The sequence below is a fragment of the Anas platyrhynchos genome, chromosome 1, assembly GCF_047663525.1.
Source record: "Anas platyrhynchos isolate ZD024472 breed Pekin duck chromosome 1, IASCAAS_PekinDuck_T2T, whole genome shotgun sequence".
Classification (NCBI taxonomy): Eukaryota; Metazoa; Chordata; class Aves; order Anseriformes; family Anatidae; genus Anas; species Anas platyrhynchos.
The window spans coordinates 150,408,446-150,430,190 of record NC_092587.1 but is presented as its reverse complement, the minus strand read 5'-3'; the positions used below and the strand labels follow the sequence as shown (position 1 = coordinate 150,430,190).

Genomic DNA, 21,745 nt, shown 5'->3' with positions numbered 1-21,745 from the left:
TCTTGTTCAGTATTCTTGTACAATAATAATTTTTCAATGGCACCTAGAAACCCTAGTTGATGTTGGAGTCCAATTTTACTAAAAAAACTGGTAAAGTAAGAGAGCTCCTGTCCTGTATTGATATGACAATCTAAAATAAGAGAGGTCTTAAGGACACCTCTGTTCTAGTGGCAGTAACTGGCTGCAATCTGTTGAGCAAATCTACATCTTGTATATACAAGAGAGGAGTGATGCATGCGTATTTATGTACATTGACAGCTGTCTATACATCAAATATTTGGCTTTAAAGTGGACTACAACTTTTCAGGTTTTGTACCTTGTTGCAGTTTCAGATTCTTTTGAGAGTGCCTGGTTATGTATCCACAGATTCCCACCCGGCTGGTTGGTAAGTTGCCCTTTTGTGCTTTGAAGAAGCCTTTGTCTCTGAAGAATTACTTTTTGCTCTTCAGTTACTTTTTAGTGGCAATGAGAGGTTACTAACACTGTGCTACTGTCTTGTTTTCACAAAAAAAAAAAAAAAAAAAAATCAAGTGGAAGTTGGTTACTTTATTGGTTGGAGCTCCCTTGACTAGATACCTGTTGCTGTTATGAAATCTTCTGTCCCCTTACGTCAGAGAGCCATGGTGCCCTGTGCCCACTTTGTGTTCCTGCTGCAGCTGTCAGGATTTATTACTGCTACTGGTGTGGGGATGTTGGCAGTATGTAACACACGCTTTAGAGCTTTTCTATCAGGGACTGCCTGGCAGCTAACTGGGAAGGAAACTACCTGGCAAGTAAGGATTTTTGGTTTTTGGTTTGTTTTGAGTGCCATCATTGGAAAGCTAGTGGAAGAGATTCAGGTAGTGTTGACTGAAATACAGTAGATGTGACTTGCCTTGTTCTTTTGGCTCTAAATTACTTTGTAATATTTTACCTTTGTATAAGTCAGTAACTGAGCTCTTCTGTACCTGTGGGCTTTTAGTTGCTGGCAGTGCTCCTGAATTAATATGCTAAGGCAGACAGGTTGTGTACTTGAGTGTACCTTAAAGGGTAATTTTAGAAAGGGAAAAAAAAAATCTATAGAACCCATCAAAAACAAAGGTGTTCCTTTAAAGGTGATTTTATACTGTTAACATTGCTTGTACTTCGGAATACAAAGGGACTGATTATTAACCCTTTATTTTTATCTTCTAATGGGAAGAAAATTTGATTTTATATAGTTCCAAGGTAGATGACAAGCTGATGAATGCCTGTAACATTTACTGCTTTATGTTCCACTGGTTTCTAATGCTATTTGCTATTCTTAATATGGATACAAGGATTTTGAATTCTACCGAATTTGTCTTTTTCCCACATAATATTGTTGCTATTGTTAAGTTCATAGATGGACTTAAATACAATAGGAGTATGTTTGTTTTACATGCTATAGTAATGTGTAGAAACCAGATAAGTTATTTTTTCACCTTCAGATAGGTTAATGACTGCTGGCACTACAGTGATAAGGTGAAACCTGGATGCCTTTTGTAGGGTAAAGTCAACAGAATATCGTGTGACCTCCCTAACAAGACAGGGTTGTTCTCTACTGTTCACTTTCATCCCGTGATTTGAGAGGTAGGTCTATCTAAGGCTTTGCACTGTGAGAAAGTGTCCTTGATATTCAGCCTATGTTTTTACTATTTTATTTATTTTATATATATATATAAATATATTAATTTTTATTTATTCTGTATATAATCATTGACCGTTTGCCTTATTTACTTGTATCTTTGTACTATTAACTGTATTCTCCCTGTAACCAGTCCTGCAAAAATCAGTCAAATTTCCATATTATAGTGTAGGACTTAAAAATTTTCAGAGCACCTTTTTTTTGCTCTTGTTTTTCTGTAAACTGTGTTTTTGTGGTAGTAAAATGTCAAGAATTTGAGGCTTTTTTTTTTTTTGCTGTTCTGCACATACTGTAAATTACATTGTTCTTTTTTGCTATCATAATGTATTGCAACTTCTTAAGTTTTGCCTTGTGACATTTTTTCCCTATTATTTTTTTTTTCTACTGAGTATGTAAGTCTTGCATCTATTTATACACAGGCACATATGCATTCTGTTTTTCATGTTGCTAACAGCTCCTGCTTCCTACTTATTTTCATGTGCCACTTTTATTAACTGTTTGTTTCCTTCCCTTCCAGGCTAGTTAATTCAAGATCAGTGTAATTTTTCTTCTTCAAGTATTTGTTGCTACCTTCCCATTCAAACAATTATAAGCTTACTAACTTGACTTAATTTAGTTCTAATGTTAAAATCTCATAAAAACAGTTTTATCAAAGCATGCAATCCCCCTCTGAATTTACTCACTTTTTCCCCCTCTCTAAGGGGAGAGCAGTTAAACTTGTTTGCAACTTCTGGCTCTTTTATGCTTTGAATACAGATATTTATATTTCTATATGTTAATATAAGCAAATTATAGCATAACAAATATAAACTGTGTGTGTGAAGTGGTATGTGGGGAAAAAAAAAAAGTAAAATATTTTAATTCATTTTTGCCAGGTAGGCAGGCTTCTGTTTTTCTGTCCCATGTCTTGTGGCATATTATGGATTTGACGACATCACAACATAATCTACATAATGAAATAATAAGAAAAATAGAAAGACAAGCAGGTAAAGTCATTATTACTTCACTATATTTTCTTGGTATACTTAGCTACGTAGAAGGAACAAGGCATCTTGCTGACAAGCTATCTTCTCATTCATTTTTCCTGAAGAATTGTGTTTATGGCACTTGTACAGAAAATGCAATAGATAGCGCTGTTGTAGTATTCTAGCTATGTAGTAAATATCTGCTGTGCCAGCATGCTCTGGTCCTGGCAGTTTCTATCAGTGACTGGCAACTTGCCCCAGCTATTTGCCCATGACTAGTTCCAGGGAATGAAGCTGTGGCTACGATCAGGCTATTCAGAAGAGGTTTGTTTGTGGAGTGGCAGTTAGGTGGAATCAGTTATTACAAGTTCAGTTTCCATCTTGACAGCCTCAAGGCTAATCTTCAAATAACTTCAGGGACAGTTAGCAGCTTTTTTCTTAAGTGAGTTCATGGCTGCATATTTTGAAGATGCTGAAGCACCACGAGTAATCGCATCCTTAGGGGTGACCAGGATTAGAAAACATTTAGGGCAAGAGTGTATTGTTTTGGGATGGGATCTAGTCATGCTACAGCTGAATGCCAAAGAAGGGTTTATTTGTTCTTTTTTTTTTTTTTTTTTAATTATTATTAAGATCTCAGCTGTTTCCTGGTCAAGTAGAGCTAAGCTTTTGGGGCTTAGCTATTCAGCGAAGCAAGGTGGTCCTGGGGGCCTTCAGAGACAGTGTTGTAGTGATGACCCTCACTATTTCCTCTGTGACCCCCCTCATTTCCCCTGCCAACAAAAAAGTTGCTCTTTCTAAACCTGAGTGATCTGGCTTTTGCTCTTTGGTCTTCAAATATTAAGAACAAGTAGTAACTTTTTTGAAAAGTGTTGATTCCTTGAAAGAGGACTTCTATTCATATATATTTAATTTCCTTCAGGCAGAGAAAAAAGAAATTTGGGGCCTAACTGCGGTGCTTAGAACTAGTTATTTGCTTACTGAAATTAAAGTTGGTTTGTTTTTTGAAGAGCAACACATGAATTCTAGTTTACCTAGACGTATTTACTTTTGAATAGTAAAAGTACTAAAAAATGAATATATTCTGAATTGAATAGAATTAAACACAAAAACACATGTTAAGATATTTCCGTATTTCATAATGGTTAATGTGCCTATAAAATAGGGAAAACTAAGCTTTGAAAAATGAAAACATTGATCCTGTTGACTGTAAACAAAATTTAAAAAATTTTTTAGCAGAGCAGTATGTCATTGGAGACCTGAGAAGATAATACAAATAAAGGTGAAACTCATGCTTCTAAAGAAAAAATGTAGGGAAGGAACATCATTCTAATTTGAAATTCTTATAATGTTAAGAGGCAAATTTGAATTTAATACGTATACTCTGAATAAGCCCACTGTATTTAGAAAGTGTAACTGTCATGTGCTGTAAGTCTTGAAATGATTAAAAAAAATAGTAGAAGAGAGTTGATTGAACTGATTTGCAATTTAAAAAAAAAAATTGCTCTAAAAATGTTACTTTTTCCAGAACTACTCTTTCACGTACACTGGCAAGGGAAGTCCTTTCTTCCAGAAAGTTTCTGTTGTTGTCTGCAGGGCTTTCTGCTTGCTTTTTCCTGAGTCTTTACACATCTTATGACTGAAGTGCTAAGAAAATTAAGTCTCCCTGATTGTGACATTCTCTGGAAAGCTGACTTCACACAAGAAGGTGGCTGATAGGGTTTGGTATGGATTGCAGTTACACAAAGCCTTGTTCAAGTGCCTTACTCTGGATAATTTTTTAATGCAATTCCCCTTGCTATTGTGTTATCCTGACTTGAACGAAATGCTCAAGCTGATCCTATGCAATGAGGCATGATTGCTGGGGGAATAAATATCTAGAGGTATAAATATTTAAGGCCAAACTATTAAAGACTGAAATATTGATGACTGCCATTACGTATTCTATAGTACACAAGAGGCTGAGTTAAAGTTGCACAGGTATTGCTATGCTTCTGCATGCTTGGCTTTCAGAATTGTTGTATTGATACTTCCTTCATGCAGGATTTAGGACAGGGAGAAGTGAGTCTGCATGTCATTTCTTAAGCTGTTGAATTATTAAAATAACTTGAGTTAGGGGATATCAGATCAATGCACGCAAAATCAGTTGGTAGCACAGAATCTTTAGATCAAATGCAGAAACGTATTCTGTTCAGCCATCAGTAACTGTTGATAGCAATAGCAGGTTGTTCTCTTCTTTGTTTAACAAAAGTTCAAAAGTTGAAGAAAATGAGGAGACATCAGTGGAAAATGGGACATTTTTTCAGTTTCACAGTTTAATCTGACACCAGGCTTTGGCATATTAAATTCCATTTCAGGTGTTGGAGGGAAATGTGTTGAACCTGCTGCATGGACACTTACCTGTTCAGTCATTCAGCCTGTGCCTTCCTTGTTTTCCTCCTTTTCCTCTTCCACATTCTCCATTTCCATTTTATTAACTTAACCTATCCAGTCTTAATCTCTATTTTTTTTTTTTTTTGTGATTCTTGTTCACTTTCTCTGCATGTTCGGAGTCTGAGCTCTTTGTATTTGCTATATCCCTACCTCCTTTTTATTCACTGCCCTTCCCACCCATCTTCTGTTATCTCAATTGGGTTGTCACAAGTTCTTTAGGTTAAAATTCCTTATTCCTGCACATGGTTCCTAATACTACCAGTTCCCAATTTACAGATAGGTCCTCACCCAGTCTGATCTTTCCTGGTGCCTTTATCCAGTCTGTTCTTCATCACACCTACATCATTAGATGCCTCTTTTCTCTTCATTCCTCTCACAATTTCTCTTGAGATCACTAGCTTTTACTCTCCTTGGCTAAACTTTTCTGAGATCAGATTCTACCATTGCCTCCTTCATTTCTTGGGAACCTGAATTACTTTGCAACAGTTGTATTATTCACATTCACCCCAGAATAATTTTATATCTGAGACAAAAGGAGGAGAGAGAGTTTGCAAGGCGTACTTGTCCTTGACACTTCGTCTCACTTCACTTGGCTGGGGCCCAGTTTTTAATCCATAAATATCTGAGAAAATGCTGACCTGGTAACCTTCACATATCTTCCAGCGTTTTATAAAAGACATGCTCCCTCTCCTCCCCCTGCCTGACAGATGTCCTCATTGATGGCAATTCCTGCCATCAGTTCAAGTCTCTGGGTAAAGTCCAGAAAGATGCCTTAAATGGGACATGGTTGGAACTGAGGCAAGTGAGAAGCAGCTTAACCCTGTAACTTAGAAGTTAAGATATTCAGCTGGGAAGAGGGAGTGACTTAGTGTCTTGTTCCCACTTCCTGGGTTACTTCTAAGGACACTTTCTCTTCCACTTTTGCTGACCATTTTCCACCGACTTCAAAGACTTTGCTATGAAATAGGAGAAACATTCTAAGACCAGAGCACAGAGCCCAAGCCTGCCTTTTCAAAGCTGAGTGTCCAGTTTGTAGCTGGGCTTTTTCTTGTTTGTGGTCCTTCTGTCCATGAATCTTGCAGTCTTCTTTTCGTTATGGCCCACCTTTAATGGTGGTGGAAGGAAGGGGATCCACCTGATTCTGCAGGGTAGCCAGGTGTGAATTTGAATCCTTCTGAAGAAGGCCCAAAACTCAATTTCTCTCTCTTTTTTTTTTTTTTTTTTTTTTTGAGTGCTTCAAATGCTAAACCATTCTTTATATAGAGGACTTTGCAATTAACAGTGCTGGTTAAAAAGTCAGCCTATTTATATTATGTTTAAGGACTCTTTTACTACTACCTACCTTCCCTTCTTTCATCTCCCTCTTTTTTAGCTTTAAACTATATATCTGTATTGAACAAACAAACAAAATCTCTAATTCTAATATCAAAAAACATTTATATATATGTATATATATATGTGTGTGTAGTCTGTTTGGAAGTAACGCCATTAGTTAACAATTTTTTTTCTTTTTTATGAGCCAGCAGAATGCCCTGGCAGCCATGAGGGCCAGCCACATCCTGGGGTGCATCAAACACGGCATTGCTAGCCTGTCGAGGGAAGGGATTGTCCCTCTCTGCTCTGCTGGTGTGGTCTCACCTCAAGTTCTGTGTGCAGTTTTGTGTGCTCCAGTATAAGAAAGGCATAAAATTGTTAGAGAGTGTCCAAAGGAGGTCTACAAAGATGGTGAAGGGTCTAGAGGGCAAGGTGTATGAAGAGCAGCTGAAATCCCTTGGTTTGTTCAGTCCAGAGCAGAGCAGGATGAGGGGAGGCCTCATGGTGGCCTGCATTTCCCTCATGAGGGGAGCAGAGGGGCAGGCGCTGAGCTCTGCTCTCTGGGGACAGCGACAGGACCTGAGGGAACGGCATGGAGCTGGGACAGGGGAGGGTCAGGATGTATATCAGAAAAGGTTCTTCACCAAGAGGGTGGTTGGGCACTGAAACAGGCTTCCCAGGACAGTGGTCACAGCACCAAGCCTGGCGGAGTTCAGTTTGGACAACGCTTTCAGACACATGGTCTGATTTTTTTGGGTGGTCCTTTGGGGACTCAGGAGTTGGACTCAATGATTCTTGTGGGTCCCTTCCAACTTGGGATATTCAATGATTCTATGATGTTAAAAATACCTTTTCACTAAATTCACACTTTTGCTATCTTGCAGAAACTTGCCTCTAAGCTCTTTTGTCTGAAAGTAACAGCATTCACATAGTACAGTAAACACGAGATATAGTAATTTGATTTAAAACTTCTCTGTTCCTTTTCTTTTCCCCCAGCAAGTAAACCTGTTTATAATGAAGGCATTAGTAAACTTTAACAGAAACTTTCACGTCTGTGGGTAGAACAGAAGTTGGTGGCAACGCTCAAGTAATCAAAGCATGAATCAACTGTTTAGAAAAATCTGTAATATATTCTTCCCTCTCAGCCATGTGCCCATCTTTGGTTTTCACATATTTCCCCTTAATAGTAGTTGTGTTTCAACAATAAACAAAGTATTTCTCAACTACCTCACAAAAATGTCATATGTTTTCATGGATTGATGTTTTTAGGTTACTTTCAGCTCTTTCTTCAAAGAAATTTTTTAGAAACCCAAAGTTATTGCTGGGGAAAATTGGCAGGTATTTTGCTGTAGTCCTTTCTCTTCCATTGTCCATGGTATATGGAGTCTTCTGGCATGTTTTTGGAAGAAAATAGGAACTCCAACTGCACAAAGCCATTTTGAAAAGGCAAGGTAAGAGATGTGGAAGGTTAGGTTAGACAACAGTTTATGGTATCTAAATTACTCATCCAGATCCTTCCTACCTATTAGGAAATTGTCAGCCTTTTATAATGTATGTTAAACCATGCAACTTAAGAAAACAGCCTGCTTCTGTAGTCAAAGGGAAATCATTTACTTATCTTTGTCAATTAAATAGCTGCTGACCATAGACCTGAAGATGTTTTTGATGATGGACAAACACGGTTAAGTAATAAGGGAAGTACTCAGCACATTTGAATTCATTATGTGTTCATGAGTCTGCCTTCAGTACTTCTGTTTGCAGCCTTCTAATGGCTTTAGATGTCCTGTGACTTACATGAGGCTGGGATATCAGTGGTGTAAATTTCATGTTGAAAAGGCACCTCTCAAACCTGGATAAATACATAGACTGGCTCCTAGAGAGTATACCCCTCTCCTGTTCTTGTCTCCATGTGCAAAGTGCATTTTCTCTCTTGGCTGAGATGAGGCTGCCCGTGGGTGGCAGTTTTGTATTTCTGCATTTCAAAGTATGAAGTTTCAAGCATTATATTACACTGATGTAATACCTCAGATTAATCGATATAATATACCTTGTCATTGCCATCACTTCAGCAGGTTGAGCATGGAATGAACGTACTGGAATACCTATACTCAGTTACCTGATCATCGCTGTCTTTGTAAGTAGGGATGAAAACAGGAAAAAAATAATAATGTAGTTTAGATAAGTGAATCTTCTGAACAGTACTTTGCTTTATGTTCTTAGAAAGGTCAAGGTTACATCTGACTTATGAAAAGTCAAGGGCATGGTTAAATTTCCCTCCTGTCTCTTTCCTTTAAGGGTCCTTAGGCTTCAATGGAATGGAGTGAAATAGATGGAAGGAAATGAAGATACTTAAGTGCTGTCACCTGGAATTTGGGGACTGTTCTGTGATTCAGGACTGTGTATGTTTCCATGGAGCTATCTGTAATGTTTATGAGACCAGGGCTCCAGGGCTTTGATCCTGAGATATCAGTAGCTCAGTAAAAAATAGGAGGCTTCAGAGCCCCTTAGATGTGGGAGCTAGTGTACATTTGGGGTAAAGTTCTTCTGAGCCATTGGAAATACCCAGATCACAGGGCTACATTTTGAGGTTTCCCATCATTATAATGAGGTTACTCTTCTCCAGTCATCTCTTACAGTTGTGGAACTAGTTGCAGTTCTGCTCTTACTGATCTTTCTGTAGGTGTCTTCTTGGCACTGGGATATATAGATGGCTATTTTATATTTTTATATATTCATGTAACATATATGTGCACACACACATGTAATGTATATGCTATATATATGAAATATATCTGGAATTTTTACTTTGGATGTCTCCAGCTGTGTGTGTCCATGCTGGAGAGTTCTTAGAAAGCCTGGCTACCATGAATTCCTGGTACTTTGTACCAGGTGTGTCAGTGCAGGTATCCTCCTGTGTTCATCAAACTCAGAGACAATTGCTGAGAAGTCTTAGAGTAACCATGTATGTGGTTAATCGCAGCTGTTGATACAAGGTCGTCAAGATACTCGTTAAATACAGTTCAAAATGCTAAATCTTAAATCTAAGCTCTACAGGTGAGAGTATATTGCTTCTGAAGAGGGGGAGAATGTGTTGCTGTAGGGCTGAACTTTGTCAGGTCAAGTTCATGCTGAAGGCTTGGATTTCATTCCTTTTGCCAGCAGGAGAGAAGCAGAAGATGGTTGGGTCTTATTTCCTTTGCATACACACTTACCACCTTGGGCTGTGACACCATTTGACCTTAAGAAAGTAAATAGGGTCAGGCCGGCACTTAAAATAAACTAATCTATGATTTTTCCCCTCTATAAATTGTTTTTGGTGTCTCACTGGGAGAAACTATTCGTTTACAGATTAATGCTGTCCTAATCCATTAACAAAGTACTCAGAGGATGTTTTGATGCTCTGTGCACTATTTGTGAGTGAGTTGGAAAATTGAGATATTGACTGCTAGTATAGTCTTCACAGCTTCCATATGGAAATGTCATTTTACTTCCATTTGTTTAAAGCCACATTGTAATTCAGATATCTAGATAAATGGTATCAATATATATTTAATTCTAATTCGGCCCCTTTGTCTTTGCTGCTTTTCCTGCATTTTAAGTACCATTTAATGGTGTTGTCTTTGCTTCCTTTTTATTCAGTGCAGAATGCATTAAATTAAGTATCATTCTTTATGCGGAGATTTAACGTATGCCAATAATTGATGGAGGGTACCATTTGTAAACTGAATTTTAAGATTACTGTTTCCTAATGGAGCTGTGTACTACCCAAGTACAATTTTTATGTAAAAGTGGTGTAAACAGAATAGATGATTATGTACCATATTTCTAAACAAGTACTATTTCTACTCATTCCAAGCAAACAGTGTTCAGATAAAGTTAGCCTAAGGCCCATTCTTGTAATTTCCTTCATTGATAAAGAAAAAGATGCTGTAATTTGCAGCTTGTTTCATTCTGACCTAGACTACACTTTTGTTGTCTCTCTCTGCATTCCCTTCCCTGCTTCTCCATCTCAGTTTCAGCAAAATTCATGTCCTTTTCTTTCTTTAGTTTTTCTGCAAGTATGAAACATTTTGTCTGACATTTGAATGTGTCAGCAAAATTCTCTGGTTCCCTGCATGAGATTCTGAGGCTTGTCACGCATTTCTGTAACCAACCTGCCACTAACTTGAGAACTCCCGTCTTCCACATGATTTATTATGTCTCTTTGGAAAGCTACGTTCACATTTCAGTTATAATAATGATGATTGCTTTGCCTTTGAGAATGATGTTTACACTGTTTTCTTAATGGTGTCTTTGATGTAGCGCAAGATTGTATGTCAACAGTATGAGACTCTCCTTCTGCCCTCATATCAACTGAAAATCAAGGGTGTTCAAAGAACATGCTCCAAAGACATTAGACTTTTATGATAAACATACCTGAAATATTTTAAAGGAATCTCTAAATCATTAACCTATTAGGCAGAAAGTCTTATGAAACTGCGAAGTTCAGATCCTGTTTCAAGAAGGATTTGGGGCATCTATAGACAGGAATTTCTTTGTGAACAAGAACAATTGAACAATTCAAGGCCAGAGGTGTGCTATTTGTTTCATTAACAAAAATTATCTGAGTCTCCCTGTGTTAAACGAATAGGGTCAAACTGTCTCTTCTAAATGTAAATAGGTTCATAGTACGTGGAATTCCAGTGGTTTCTGTGCTTATATTCATAAGCAAAGAGATGAATAGACTGAAGAAAATCATTCTATGTTTATACAGTGCCTCTATAAACACCGTGCCTCTCCAAATCACAATGGAAGAGTGAGGGCAACCCACTCAAATCCAGGTAAATGAAGAAGGAAGGGACCAGTCCTAGCTGACTTTTATATTCCAACATTTTGTTATGGGTGCTCGAGTAATATTGCTGGAAATTGGGAGCTGGGTCAGAAAAGGCTCCTTTTCTCATCTGACCTTTTCTACTGATGACTCAGCTCTTGCAATCTTTAAATATCATTAAAATCATTGAGTCATAACTCCAGGTAGTTACCTTCCTGAACAAGTGAATAAGGACTAACACAGATGAACAATTCCAGGAGAGTAACTTCCTATCTGCTATTTACATCTAGTACCAAGTTTGGTCAAAGTAGAACCGGCAGAACTTTCTCAATGTTTACAGGTGTTAAAGGACTTCATTGTACTTGGATTCTGCCCACACTGATAACAATTTTCTTCTTTCACAAAACATGTTCTGCTAGTTTGTTATTTTTCTGTTATGACCGCTCTGCAAGCAGTTATACAAAAAATGCAGAAAATATAAGAATTCGTTTTGGAGTGTGAAGGGAGACTTACGTGGAAGTAACCAAATCCGACTAAAGATTTTGTAATTAGTCTCCTGGTCCTGATTAAATTTCTCATGAGGGCCTGTCTTACATATGTCTCTGATGAAACAAATACTCTTTTTAATTTTCCAGAATAGTATTGTGGAATTATTCAGGTTGGAAAAGGCCTCTAAGATCATCTAGTCCAACCTTTAACCTAGTACTAAAGTCTACCATTAAACAATGCCACTAAGTTCTAAATCTAAGCTTCTAAATCTAAGTTTCTTGAAAACCTCCAGGGGTGGTGACTCAACCACTTCCCTGGGCAGCCTATTCCAATGCCTAACAGCCCTTTCCGTGGAGAAATTTCTCCTAATATCCAACCTAAACCTCCCCTGGTGCCACTTGAAAACGTTGCCTCTCATTTTATCACTTGGTGCTTGGGAGAAGATCCCAGTTCCCACCTCTCTACAACTTCATTTAAGGTAGCTTTGGAGTACAATAATGTTTCCCCTGAGACTTCTCTTATCCAAGCTATACAACCCCAGCTCCCAGCCACTCCTCATAAGACTTGTTCTGTAGACACTTCACCAGCTTCATTGCCCTTCTTTAGACACACTCCAGCACCTCAATGTGCTTCTCATAGTGAGGGGCCCAAAACTAAGCACAGTATTTGAGGTAAGGTCCTACCAGAGCTGACTATAGGGGGACAAACATTTCCCTTGTCATCGAATCATAGAATGGCTCAGGTTGGAAGGGACCTTAAAGATCATCTAGTTCCAACCCCCCTGCCATAAGCAGGGATGCCACCCACTAGATCGGGTTGTTCAGGACCTCTTCTAACCTGGCTTTGAACATCTCTAGGGGTGGGGCATCCACAACTTCTCTGGGGAACCTGTTACAGCGCCTCACCACTCTCACAGTGAAGAATTTCCTCCTAACCTTTAATCTAAATCTCCCTACTTTTAGTTTAAAAACGTTCCCTTTTTTCCTGTCACTATCTGATTGAGCAAAGAGTTGCTCTCCATGTTTTTATTTTAAGTCCCCTTTAAGTACTGAAAAGCCGCAGAGAGGTCACCCTGGAGCCTTCTCTTCTGTAGGTTGCATGTCACTAACTCTCTCAGCCTTTCTTCATAGGAGAGGTGCTCCAGCCTCTTGATCATCTTTGTGGCCCTCCTCTGGGCCCATTCTAACAGCTCCACATCCTTCTTGTGCTGGGACCTCCAGACCTGGACACATTATTCCCAAATGAGGCCTCACAAGGGCAGAGTAGAGGGGAACAATCGCTTCCCTCGCCCTGCTGACCACTCCTCTGTTGATGCAGCCCAGAATGCAGTTGGCCTTCCATGCTGCAAGCGTGCACTACCAACTCACGTCGAGCTTTTCGTCTACCAGCACCCCCAAGTCCTTCTCTGCAGGGCTGCTCTCAATGAGTTCTTCTCCAGTCTGTGCTCATGTCTGGGATTGCCCTTGCCCAGGTGCAGCACCCTGCATTTAGACTTGTTGAGCCTCATTAGGTTCACGTGGGCCCAATTCTCAAGCTTGCCCAGGTCCCTTTGGATGGCATCCCTTCCTTCTTTATCAACCACACCACTCAGCTTGGTTTCATCTGTGAACTTGCTGAGGGTGCACTCAATTCCACTGTCTACATCATTGATAAAAATATTAAACAGTACTGGTCCCAGGACAGACACCTGAGGGACACCACTCATCACCAGCCTCCACTTGGACATAGAGCCATTGATTGCCACTCTCTGTGTGCGATCTTCAAGCCAAATCCTTATCCACTGAATGGTCCACCCATGAAATCCGTATCTCTCCAATCTGGAGACCAGGATGTCATGTGGAACCATGTCAAAGGCCTTAGAGAAGTCCAGGTAGATGACATCGGTTGGTCAATAGTCCTGCTGGCCATGTTATTTCTGATACAAGCCAGGATGCTGTTGGCCTTCTTGGCTACCTGAGCACACTGCTGGCTCATACTCATCTGACTGTTGACCAATATACCCAGGTTCCTTTCTGCTGGGCAGCTTTACAGCCTGCATCATTGCCTGGGGTTGTTGTGCCCCAAGTGCAGGACCTTGTACTAGGCCTTGTTGAACCTCATGCAGTTGACCTCAGCCAATCAGTCCAGCCCATCCACATCCCTCTGCAGAGCCTTCTTACCCTCAAGCATATCAACCCTTGTGCCTAACTTGGTGTTGTGTGCAAGCTTACTGAGGGTGCACTCAATCCCCTTGTCCAGATCATTGATACAGATACTGAAGAGAACTGGTTCAAATATGAGCCCAGGGGACACCATGGTGACCGGCTTCCAACTGCATTTAACTCCATTCACCACGACTCCTTGGGCCTGGCTATCCAGTTTTTAACCCAACGAAGCATACGCCAGTCCAAGCCATGAGCAGCCAGTTTCTCAAGGAGAATGCTGTGTGAAATGGTGTCAAAAGCCGTATTGAAGTCTAGGTAGACCACATCCACAGCCTTTCCCTCATCCACTGAGATGTCATCTTGTCACAGAAGGAGATCAGGTTCAACAAGCAGGACCTGCTTTTGATAAACCCATGCTGACTGAGCCTGATCACCTGGTTGCCCTGGAAGTGCTGCATAATGGCACGCAGGATCATCTGCTCCATGAGCTTCCCTGACACTGAGGTCAGACAAACAAGGCCTGTAGTTTCCTGGGTCCTCCTTTTTCAGCCCTTCTTGTAATATCTTCCTGAAGGGAAGGAAAAAAAAAAAAAAGGGAGGGGGAATACGGGAGGAGGAATTGTAACTGTTACATAAACTTCTCCAGATATCTCACCTGTGGAAATACAAAAGAACTAAGGTGACCAAAGATTTAAGTGATGCTATTAATTTGTGGATTTGGGAGTCTTCTTATGGGAGTGTGGATAGCTTATCCTGGGTAGGGAGCAGTGGCTTACAAACTCTTAATAGTGTAAGTGCTGTGGAAACCTTAAGTAGAAAGATTACTGACAGTATAAAAAAAAAATAAACGGGAAATATTTATTGAACACTGGAGGGGTAGCTGTAATAATTCTAAAGTTTTATAGATCTTTTGGCAGGAGTTTTGTAAGTTGAGGCTTAATAAGTTAGGGTTTCTCAACAAAACTGAATCCAAAACAGATGTGAATGGAAGAAGAATCAAAAAAAAAAAAATAAAATTGAGAGGTAAGAGAAGAAATAGCTTTTTACTTTCATAGCTAGTGCTGATCACAGAACAAGATCAGACTGCTCTAAGCAGTCAGAGAAGATTAAAAGCAGTCTAGATCTAGTATGCCTAGACACAGGATGGTAAATTAAATACACTTATGATATTTGTAATAAGAAAACCTCATATTATTTTTTCATAAGAAAAGATGAATTTGGCCCCAGAGCAGCATTTCTCTGGCACTTCACTCATGTTTGTATAGTTTCCTGCTGGCAGGCACAATGACATATGCACTTTCTCTCAACATTAAAGGCTTGCAGAAGATCTAATGTGCTGGCCACATACTACTTAGTTCCAGACATCTTAAAATATCATAGTTTCAATGTTAAGGTTATTTACGTTACCTTTATAAAATTGTATTGTATAACATTCTTTCTAGTAGTATATATATAATCTTATTTTTAATTTTGCTGTATCCCATGACTAGTATTTTTTCCCAGTCATTTATTGGAATACCATCTCTTTATTTATTTATTAAAAACAAAAACAAACAAAGATACACAAAAAAGCCCAAAACTTCCAGGAAAGAGGGTGAGAGAGAGAGTTGTCTCTCTTCAATGGTTATGGCAATAAAAATACCAAAACATATGGCAGAGCAAATGACAGCACTGAAGGCCATTATGTCTCATGACTACAGTGATTTGAGGGGGAAGAAAATGAGTGGAATCATCTGTAGTGCCAACAGCTGCCATCCATGCCATACTGAGTGGTTTCTATAAATTTTCTGATGGATGATAGACCAAGGCTTTTTATGCTGATGATAAATCAAATGTTTTAATTTTAATAGCCAGTGTGTCTGCTGTTTCTGTGCTACGTTATCTAGATGTTGGTATCTCTAATTTGGATGGTAACTGGGGGCTTGATAAAGGAACTCTGGTTTGGAAAAGATGGTAACCCAGTTGTCAAATCTCTAGCATGCTTTCTAGGAGGTGCAGCTTGTAAACATGTTTTGCTTTAGCTAATTTGCCAAGAGATCGTATTTGGCTGTGAAAGCAAATTTACTATGAAAACTTGGAACGATTCTATACTTTGTTAAGAAAATGCTTTGGAGAGCTTCATTTACATGTTATTTACAACATTGTGGTGGTGTGACTTTGTGGAATGATGGCAAAACTGAAGCTGGCTTGGTATTTAGCTAAAAACGAATGAATCCTCTCCTGTAAAAGAGTTGTCCTGGATTATGTTAGCTATCATAAATATCCTTCACATAGCAACAAGGATGGCATTCAGGATATCAAGCCAACTGGAAAGAATCCCTTTTACAAGGCTCCGTTTGGGGTGGGTGGATAAGCTTTCCTGACAACAGTAGTGCGTTCTCTCCTGTCTGTCATAATTTGTGTTGCTAGGATCTTGTGACAGACTTTTAAATGATATTGTGGTTCCTTTTGTTTACTGTCAAAAGAACCATAATGTGGGGAAAATGAACAATAAAGGGATATGGAAAATAATAATAATAAAATGCAAGCACATGAGACCATGATAATAAATACTCAGACTGCTGGCTGCTCTTAAAGTGGAAAAAAGTTAAAAGAATTTCTGTTGGATTGCTGAATTGCAAAGCAATATATGGTAACATTCCACTTCTTTTCTTCACTTTTTCTGAACTTGGCTTCTTCAGCAAAACAGGAAAAAATTGCTTTATGTAGTCATAAACTGTAAACTTCAATTGGAATTCAGGAGACTTCCCATGTATCATGTTAAACATTAATGGTACAATGCATTTTTATTCACGAACATAATTCAAATTCCTGCTTCCAGATCAGCTTTTAAATATAAATTGGTAGTTTCATTATCAGCCCTCTCAGTCCATTTGACCTTTTGTATTTGTGCTTCCAGGAGAAAAAGAAGATGAACAGATAGTTGCAGAAATCATGAGAAGACGTTTTTTTCCTACTGTTATAACTCATAAGGCCTGGGAAGGCTTTTACTTTGCTGGCCATGAGATAAGGATTACAGAAGCCACTGACTGTTACGGGGCAGTTGTCTGGCCATCGGTACAAAATTTACATTGTATTGTTATTTTTCAGTTTTGGAGTATTCTAGTACTATTTATTTATTTATTTATTTTTCATGATAAATGTTTTGTTGCATGTCGTGAAACCAAGGAAAAGATTTTAAGCTTTCTCTGTCTCCATTCTGCAACCCCCAAACCTGAATTTAGCCTTGTTTCCCATGTATTCTTGGTTTCCTGTGTATTCTTGGTTCTCAAAGCTTAAAAGATTATTTCTTGGTTGTGCCCCTGTCACATTAGATGTGTGCTCTGATGTCCCTTCCCTCTTCTGCCAAAAACTTTTGATCCCACTGGCCAATTAGAAGCAAACTTTGAAGGAAATATGGTGGTCTTGAGATAATTACATTTCTGAACATTTCTTAAATATTTGGCTATATAGCAAGCAGATCTAGGTTGCAGAAACAGTTGTGATGTGAGCTCACAAGGTATTAACACTTACACAAGTTATTTGACCTACTCACGTGAAAAAGAAATTTACCCTGTGAATAGGCGGCCATGGGAAGAGATTCACTCAGAGCTTCCAGTTTCATAAACAGCAAGACATCTGTGTGGGAGTGAACCCTTGTCTTCAGGAAATATCACTCATGGCTCTTGATATCATAGAATTGTAGAATGATTTAGTTTGGAGGGGACCTTAAAGATATAAGAACTATCAACATATCTACCACAGAAAGAACATTCTCTAAGGTTTTGAACATGTGCAATAGAGCTAATAGTCTTTGAATAGCTAATTTAAAAGAATTAAGAGTGAAAAAACTGCTGCAGCCAGGGAGGTGCCATGATACACTATTGACACTTGTAGTAGTCAGAGAACTCTGAAATGGGAAGGATCTCTGGGAGCTCCTATAGGATGGAGGGGACTAAAACCCAAGAGGCTTCATTGATGTCCCTACAGTATCAGCCTGTGACACAGTACTATGTTTGAGAAGTATGGCCATAATTCAGCCAAAGAGTTAGCATAAACTGCTGCTTTGAATTCCAAACACTTTTCCTTCTCTTAGCAGAACTGGACAAGTCATTTACACAGTATCTCTTAGCAGCCTCAGTGCATGTCTTCAAGGCAAGGTTGGCTGACTGTCAAACATTCTCATTCAGTACAGCCTCTCAAGGGCTGTACTGAAAAGCATGTTTTATGTTTATTTTTATTTTATTTTTTATTTTATTTTTTTCTGTGAAAGTTTAGTTAGTTTTGCTGTGGAAGGAAGGCAATCCCTCTCTGTCTCTTCAAATTCTCCCTTCCTCTTCCATCCTGAACTATTTGAAATCTGAAAAATGTCAACCAGATTTGTCAAGAAGGCAGAAACTTTAAGGAAAATAAAGCTTCTGCATGATTCATGGAAAGGAAGTTGGGTTACATAGGTTCTGTAACAGCAGAATATGGCAAGACACTGAGAGAAAAAATGGTACTCCTAATATATGGAACTAACAAGAAATCTTAATAGGATGTGTTTTAGAAAGTCAGGCAATCATCAGATACAATTTGTAGGAACCTTGTGCTCACAAGTTTATTTCACAGCTTTGCTGATTACGAGATATCTGCAAGTTCATATAAAAGACATTGATTTTTGGTCTGAGTTGAGGCAGAAAGCAAAAAGTTTGAATTTCTAACACTTACTGAATCAATATTCCTTCTGCTGCTTTCCTTCTATTTCTTATTCTGTTAAAGAATAAGAAATATTCTGTTTAAGAGCTTAATTTTGGAGTACCAAACTGAACCACTTATAGTTGTCTTCCCAAGAGGTCATCTGTACTGCCAGATGATGTGGCAACCAAAACACATATTTGTCAATGGAGAACACTTTTCCAAGTGTAGGAAACAAGAAGTGGGAGAAGCTGGAAACTATCTTTGTGAGAGGAATGAAAGTAGTGATTAGTATTTCTACACTGGTCAGTGTGAGACAGGACAGAAAAGCTGGAGAAGCTTCTTAGTCACAGTTTATGAATGCATATGTAAGGAATCAGCTGTAGAGTGCTAAGTGGTTTTGTTTGCTAGAAAGATTTGTTATGCTTAACAAAGCACACATTAAAACTGAACTGAAAGCATAGGGGTAAATCTATTGGCCCCTTTTGAATCATTATGGTAATTAATTATTGTTAGTAATAATTACCTATTGGAAAAGTCTATCAAGACTTGTGGATTTTCTCTCACAAGCAGTACTTATATCAAGAAGTCTTTGTGAAGGACACATTTTAACTCAACCAGAAGTAAGTGCAGTTATAAGCAGGAATTGCTGACTGGAATTTTACAGCTCATGTTATGCAGCGTGACAGATTAGATAATTGCAGTCATTCCTTCTGGCTGTAATGCTTTGCAAGCCTATATTGAAGCATGTAGTAGCATTTATTTTGTCAGCCTATAGAGCTCAAAGATCATAGTGAGTCGTGATCCTTTCAGGACAAGGTTTGAATGAATATTGCTCATTTGAGAAGGCATGAAATTACAAAACATTTTTTGCATGCTTATAAATTACTGTGCATATTTAGTGAAGGTTTTTATTTCATTTATTTGTTCAGTATATTCATGGATTCCCTCCCCTGCAGGCTCTTGTTCTGTGTTATTTTTTGGAAACCAATTCTAAACAATACAATTTGGTTGACAAAAATGTGATTGAAATTGGAGCTGGAACTGGGTTGGTCTCCGTAGTAGCCAGTTTATTGGGTGAGTATATACCATTGCTCCTCAGCTCTTGGAAACACCTCTAATACGAATACTGGAGGGCTCAGTTCCTCTAAAATACAATTGTTTGAAATCTAAGAGAAAGAAAAAGTGAATTCCAGCAGGGTTGCTTGGAAACCTGTTCTGTTATTTTCGGCTGTAAAACTGTAAATTCATGGGTGCAGTAAAAGCAGGTCCCTGTAGATGATGTTGCCATTAGCAATGTCAAGCAGGAGACCAAAATAAGAAATTAGTGACCTGACAAGATGTCAGAGGCAACAGGATGAAGCCAGATGCAGGCATGACCAATGCATCACCTTCCATTGATCGAACATCTCTTTGATGCCAGCTCACTTCCTTTGCATTTGTGTTCAGCAATTCCTTTGAGCAACTGATCCTTGAGTTTTCTGCTACAGACACTGTTGTATTTTCTCTCATAGCAGCCTGACCTTTTTGTAGAGTAATCCAAATCAGCAAGTCCTGCATTTTAACTGAATTTTAGCTTTCAATAGTCTGAGAAAGCTTCTTTATATGTTGAAGGGAAAGAACCTGAGGCAATACCTAGATCTCGTTCTTTCTGGAGTTAGTAACTGGCAATCTTCAATCCCTAATCTCTCACCGTACTTCTAACCAAAATGATATCAAGACACAGATAGTATTTGATTTCCCCACAACCATGCCCAGCTGCATTTAGATGGCAATCTGTAGAGTATAACTACTGTAAACCAAATATTTATTTTAAGCACAATGTCTAAGAGCTACTGGGAGCTGTTACAGTGTTCTGTTCCCCCCAGTGAGAGCTACCAACTAAAATCAGTTCCTCGTGCTGTGTGTTTTGAGAATGGGCTTTTACTCAATATTGGAGTATATTCAAAGATTACATTTGTTTTCTTCCTTTCACAGGTGCACTTGTGACTGCCACTGATTTGCCAGAACTGCTGGGAAACCTTCAGCACAATGTTCTCCAAAATACAAAACTGAAAAGCAAGCACCGGCCTTGTGTGAAGGAGTTGTCTTGGGGCATTGATCTGGAAAAGAACTTTCCCAGAGCTTCGTGTCACTTTGACTACATTATGGCTGCTGATGTAGTTTACCATCATCCCTTCCTGGATGAGCTCCTGCTAACTTTTGATCACTTGTGCAAGGATGACACTGTTATTCTGTGGGCTATGAAATTTAGGTTGGACAAGGAGAACCAATTTGTGGGCAGATTTCAGACACTATTTGACTTAGAGGTGCTTTCTAATTTCCCTAGTTTGAACATCACGTTGTATAAGGCAATGAGGAAAGGCAGGATGAAAGTCAGACCTTCCAAACTGTCAATCTGAAAAAGAGTTACATGGGGGCAACAGTCTCAGCTCTTCTGTAGCTTGTTCTCTTTTCAATAATTTCCATGTTAGCAGCTGCCAGTACCTGCATGAATGATATTTTTAGAGAAAGTTAAAATATCAGATTTCATCCCTAAAGAATTGCTAAATTCATCTTGTTAGTTTTATACACAGAAGAAATGTATTTCTGATGCTTTCTTGACTTTTATGTGCTAAATTGTCAGCAGTAATAACTGCCACAAGTCTCACTATTATATCCGTGGGATGTGTAATGAATATTTCCAATGTCTTTCAATTGCAGCTTTGAACGGTGTCTTACAAGATCAACCAATCATTTGAAGATTTACCACAGTCTCAAGTTTTGTATTTAAAAGTTGTGGTGTTAAATCTCATCTTTCCTCATTCCCACTACAGTGTGTAAATCCTTCCTTTAAAGAGCCTTTACAGGACATTAAGTTAACTAAAAGGAAAAATGGGAGAAATACTGTCATAATAAAATGAGAGAATATATTGGTTACTCTGATTTAATGATTATGCTTTCCTCCCTTTCCACTTTATATTTAGATTCAGGGATTATTCAACGGACAGCTGCACACATGAGGCAACAGGGAGTTAAATGTTTTGTTGCTTGCAAAAAGGTATTGAATAAGAATAGTATGTCGTATCCACAGCTCCCCTTTGCAAACATCTGAAATTCTTGGAGGTCTGCCCCTCTGAAAATAGACCATTATCTGGGGCTCAGGGAACAATGGAAAAACGACAGTGGCCATCAAGAGAAGTGTTTTGCAGTGCCGGCTGGTGGTGAGTAGAGGTAGAAAACCAAACCAGCGTGACATGGTGTGCCTGAGACATAGGCAGACTTGGGGTTTTTGTCAGGTCAAACAAAA

The 21,745-nt window shown here is 38.8% G+C and overlaps 1 protein-coding gene across 6 annotated transcripts; it reads left to right on the top strand.

The window, feature by feature from the left end:
- The first annotated feature begins 423 nt into the window (after positions 1-423).
- LOC101800810 (putative methyltransferase-like protein 21E) lies at positions 424-21,381 on the top strand. Of its 6 annotated transcripts, none has more exons than XM_021269083.4 (6): positions 424-773; positions 1,507-1,590; positions 2,525-2,631; positions 16,700-16,857; positions 19,416-19,533; positions 20,434-21,381. In XM_021269083.4, exons 3-6 carry the CDS (start codon positions 2,565-2,567, stop codon positions 20,856-20,858), a joined length of 768 nt encoding a protein of 255 aa, XP_021124758.2. In that variant the 5' UTR covers positions 424-773; positions 1,507-1,590; positions 2,525-2,564; the 3' UTR covers positions 20,859-21,381. The 6 variants fall into 6 exon arrangements, with proteins under 6 accessions (XP_021124758.2, XP_071888353.1, XP_012950604.2 ...); XM_072032252.1 differs by having other exon boundaries at positions 1,507-1,594; XM_013095150.5 differs by having other exon boundaries at positions 1,449-1,590.
- Positions 21,382-21,745: the final 364 nt, after the last annotated feature.

What these genes read in the sequence shown, in the direction of transcription:
- LOC101800810 (XM_021269083.4), top strand. Translation starts at nt 2,565, where the DNA reads ATGGATTTGACGACATCACAACATAATCTACATAATGAAATAATAAGA. An exon ending in AAAAATAGAAAGACAAGCAG is followed by an intron (nt 2,632 to 16,699) that starts GTAAAGTCATTA and finishes TTGTGCTTCCAG; the next exon opens with GAGAAAAAGAAGATGAACAG. An exon ending in CGTAGTAGCCAGTTTATTGG is followed by an intron (nt 19,534 to 20,433) that starts GTGAGTATATAC and finishes TTCCTTTCACAG; the next exon opens with GTGCACTTGTGACTGCCACT.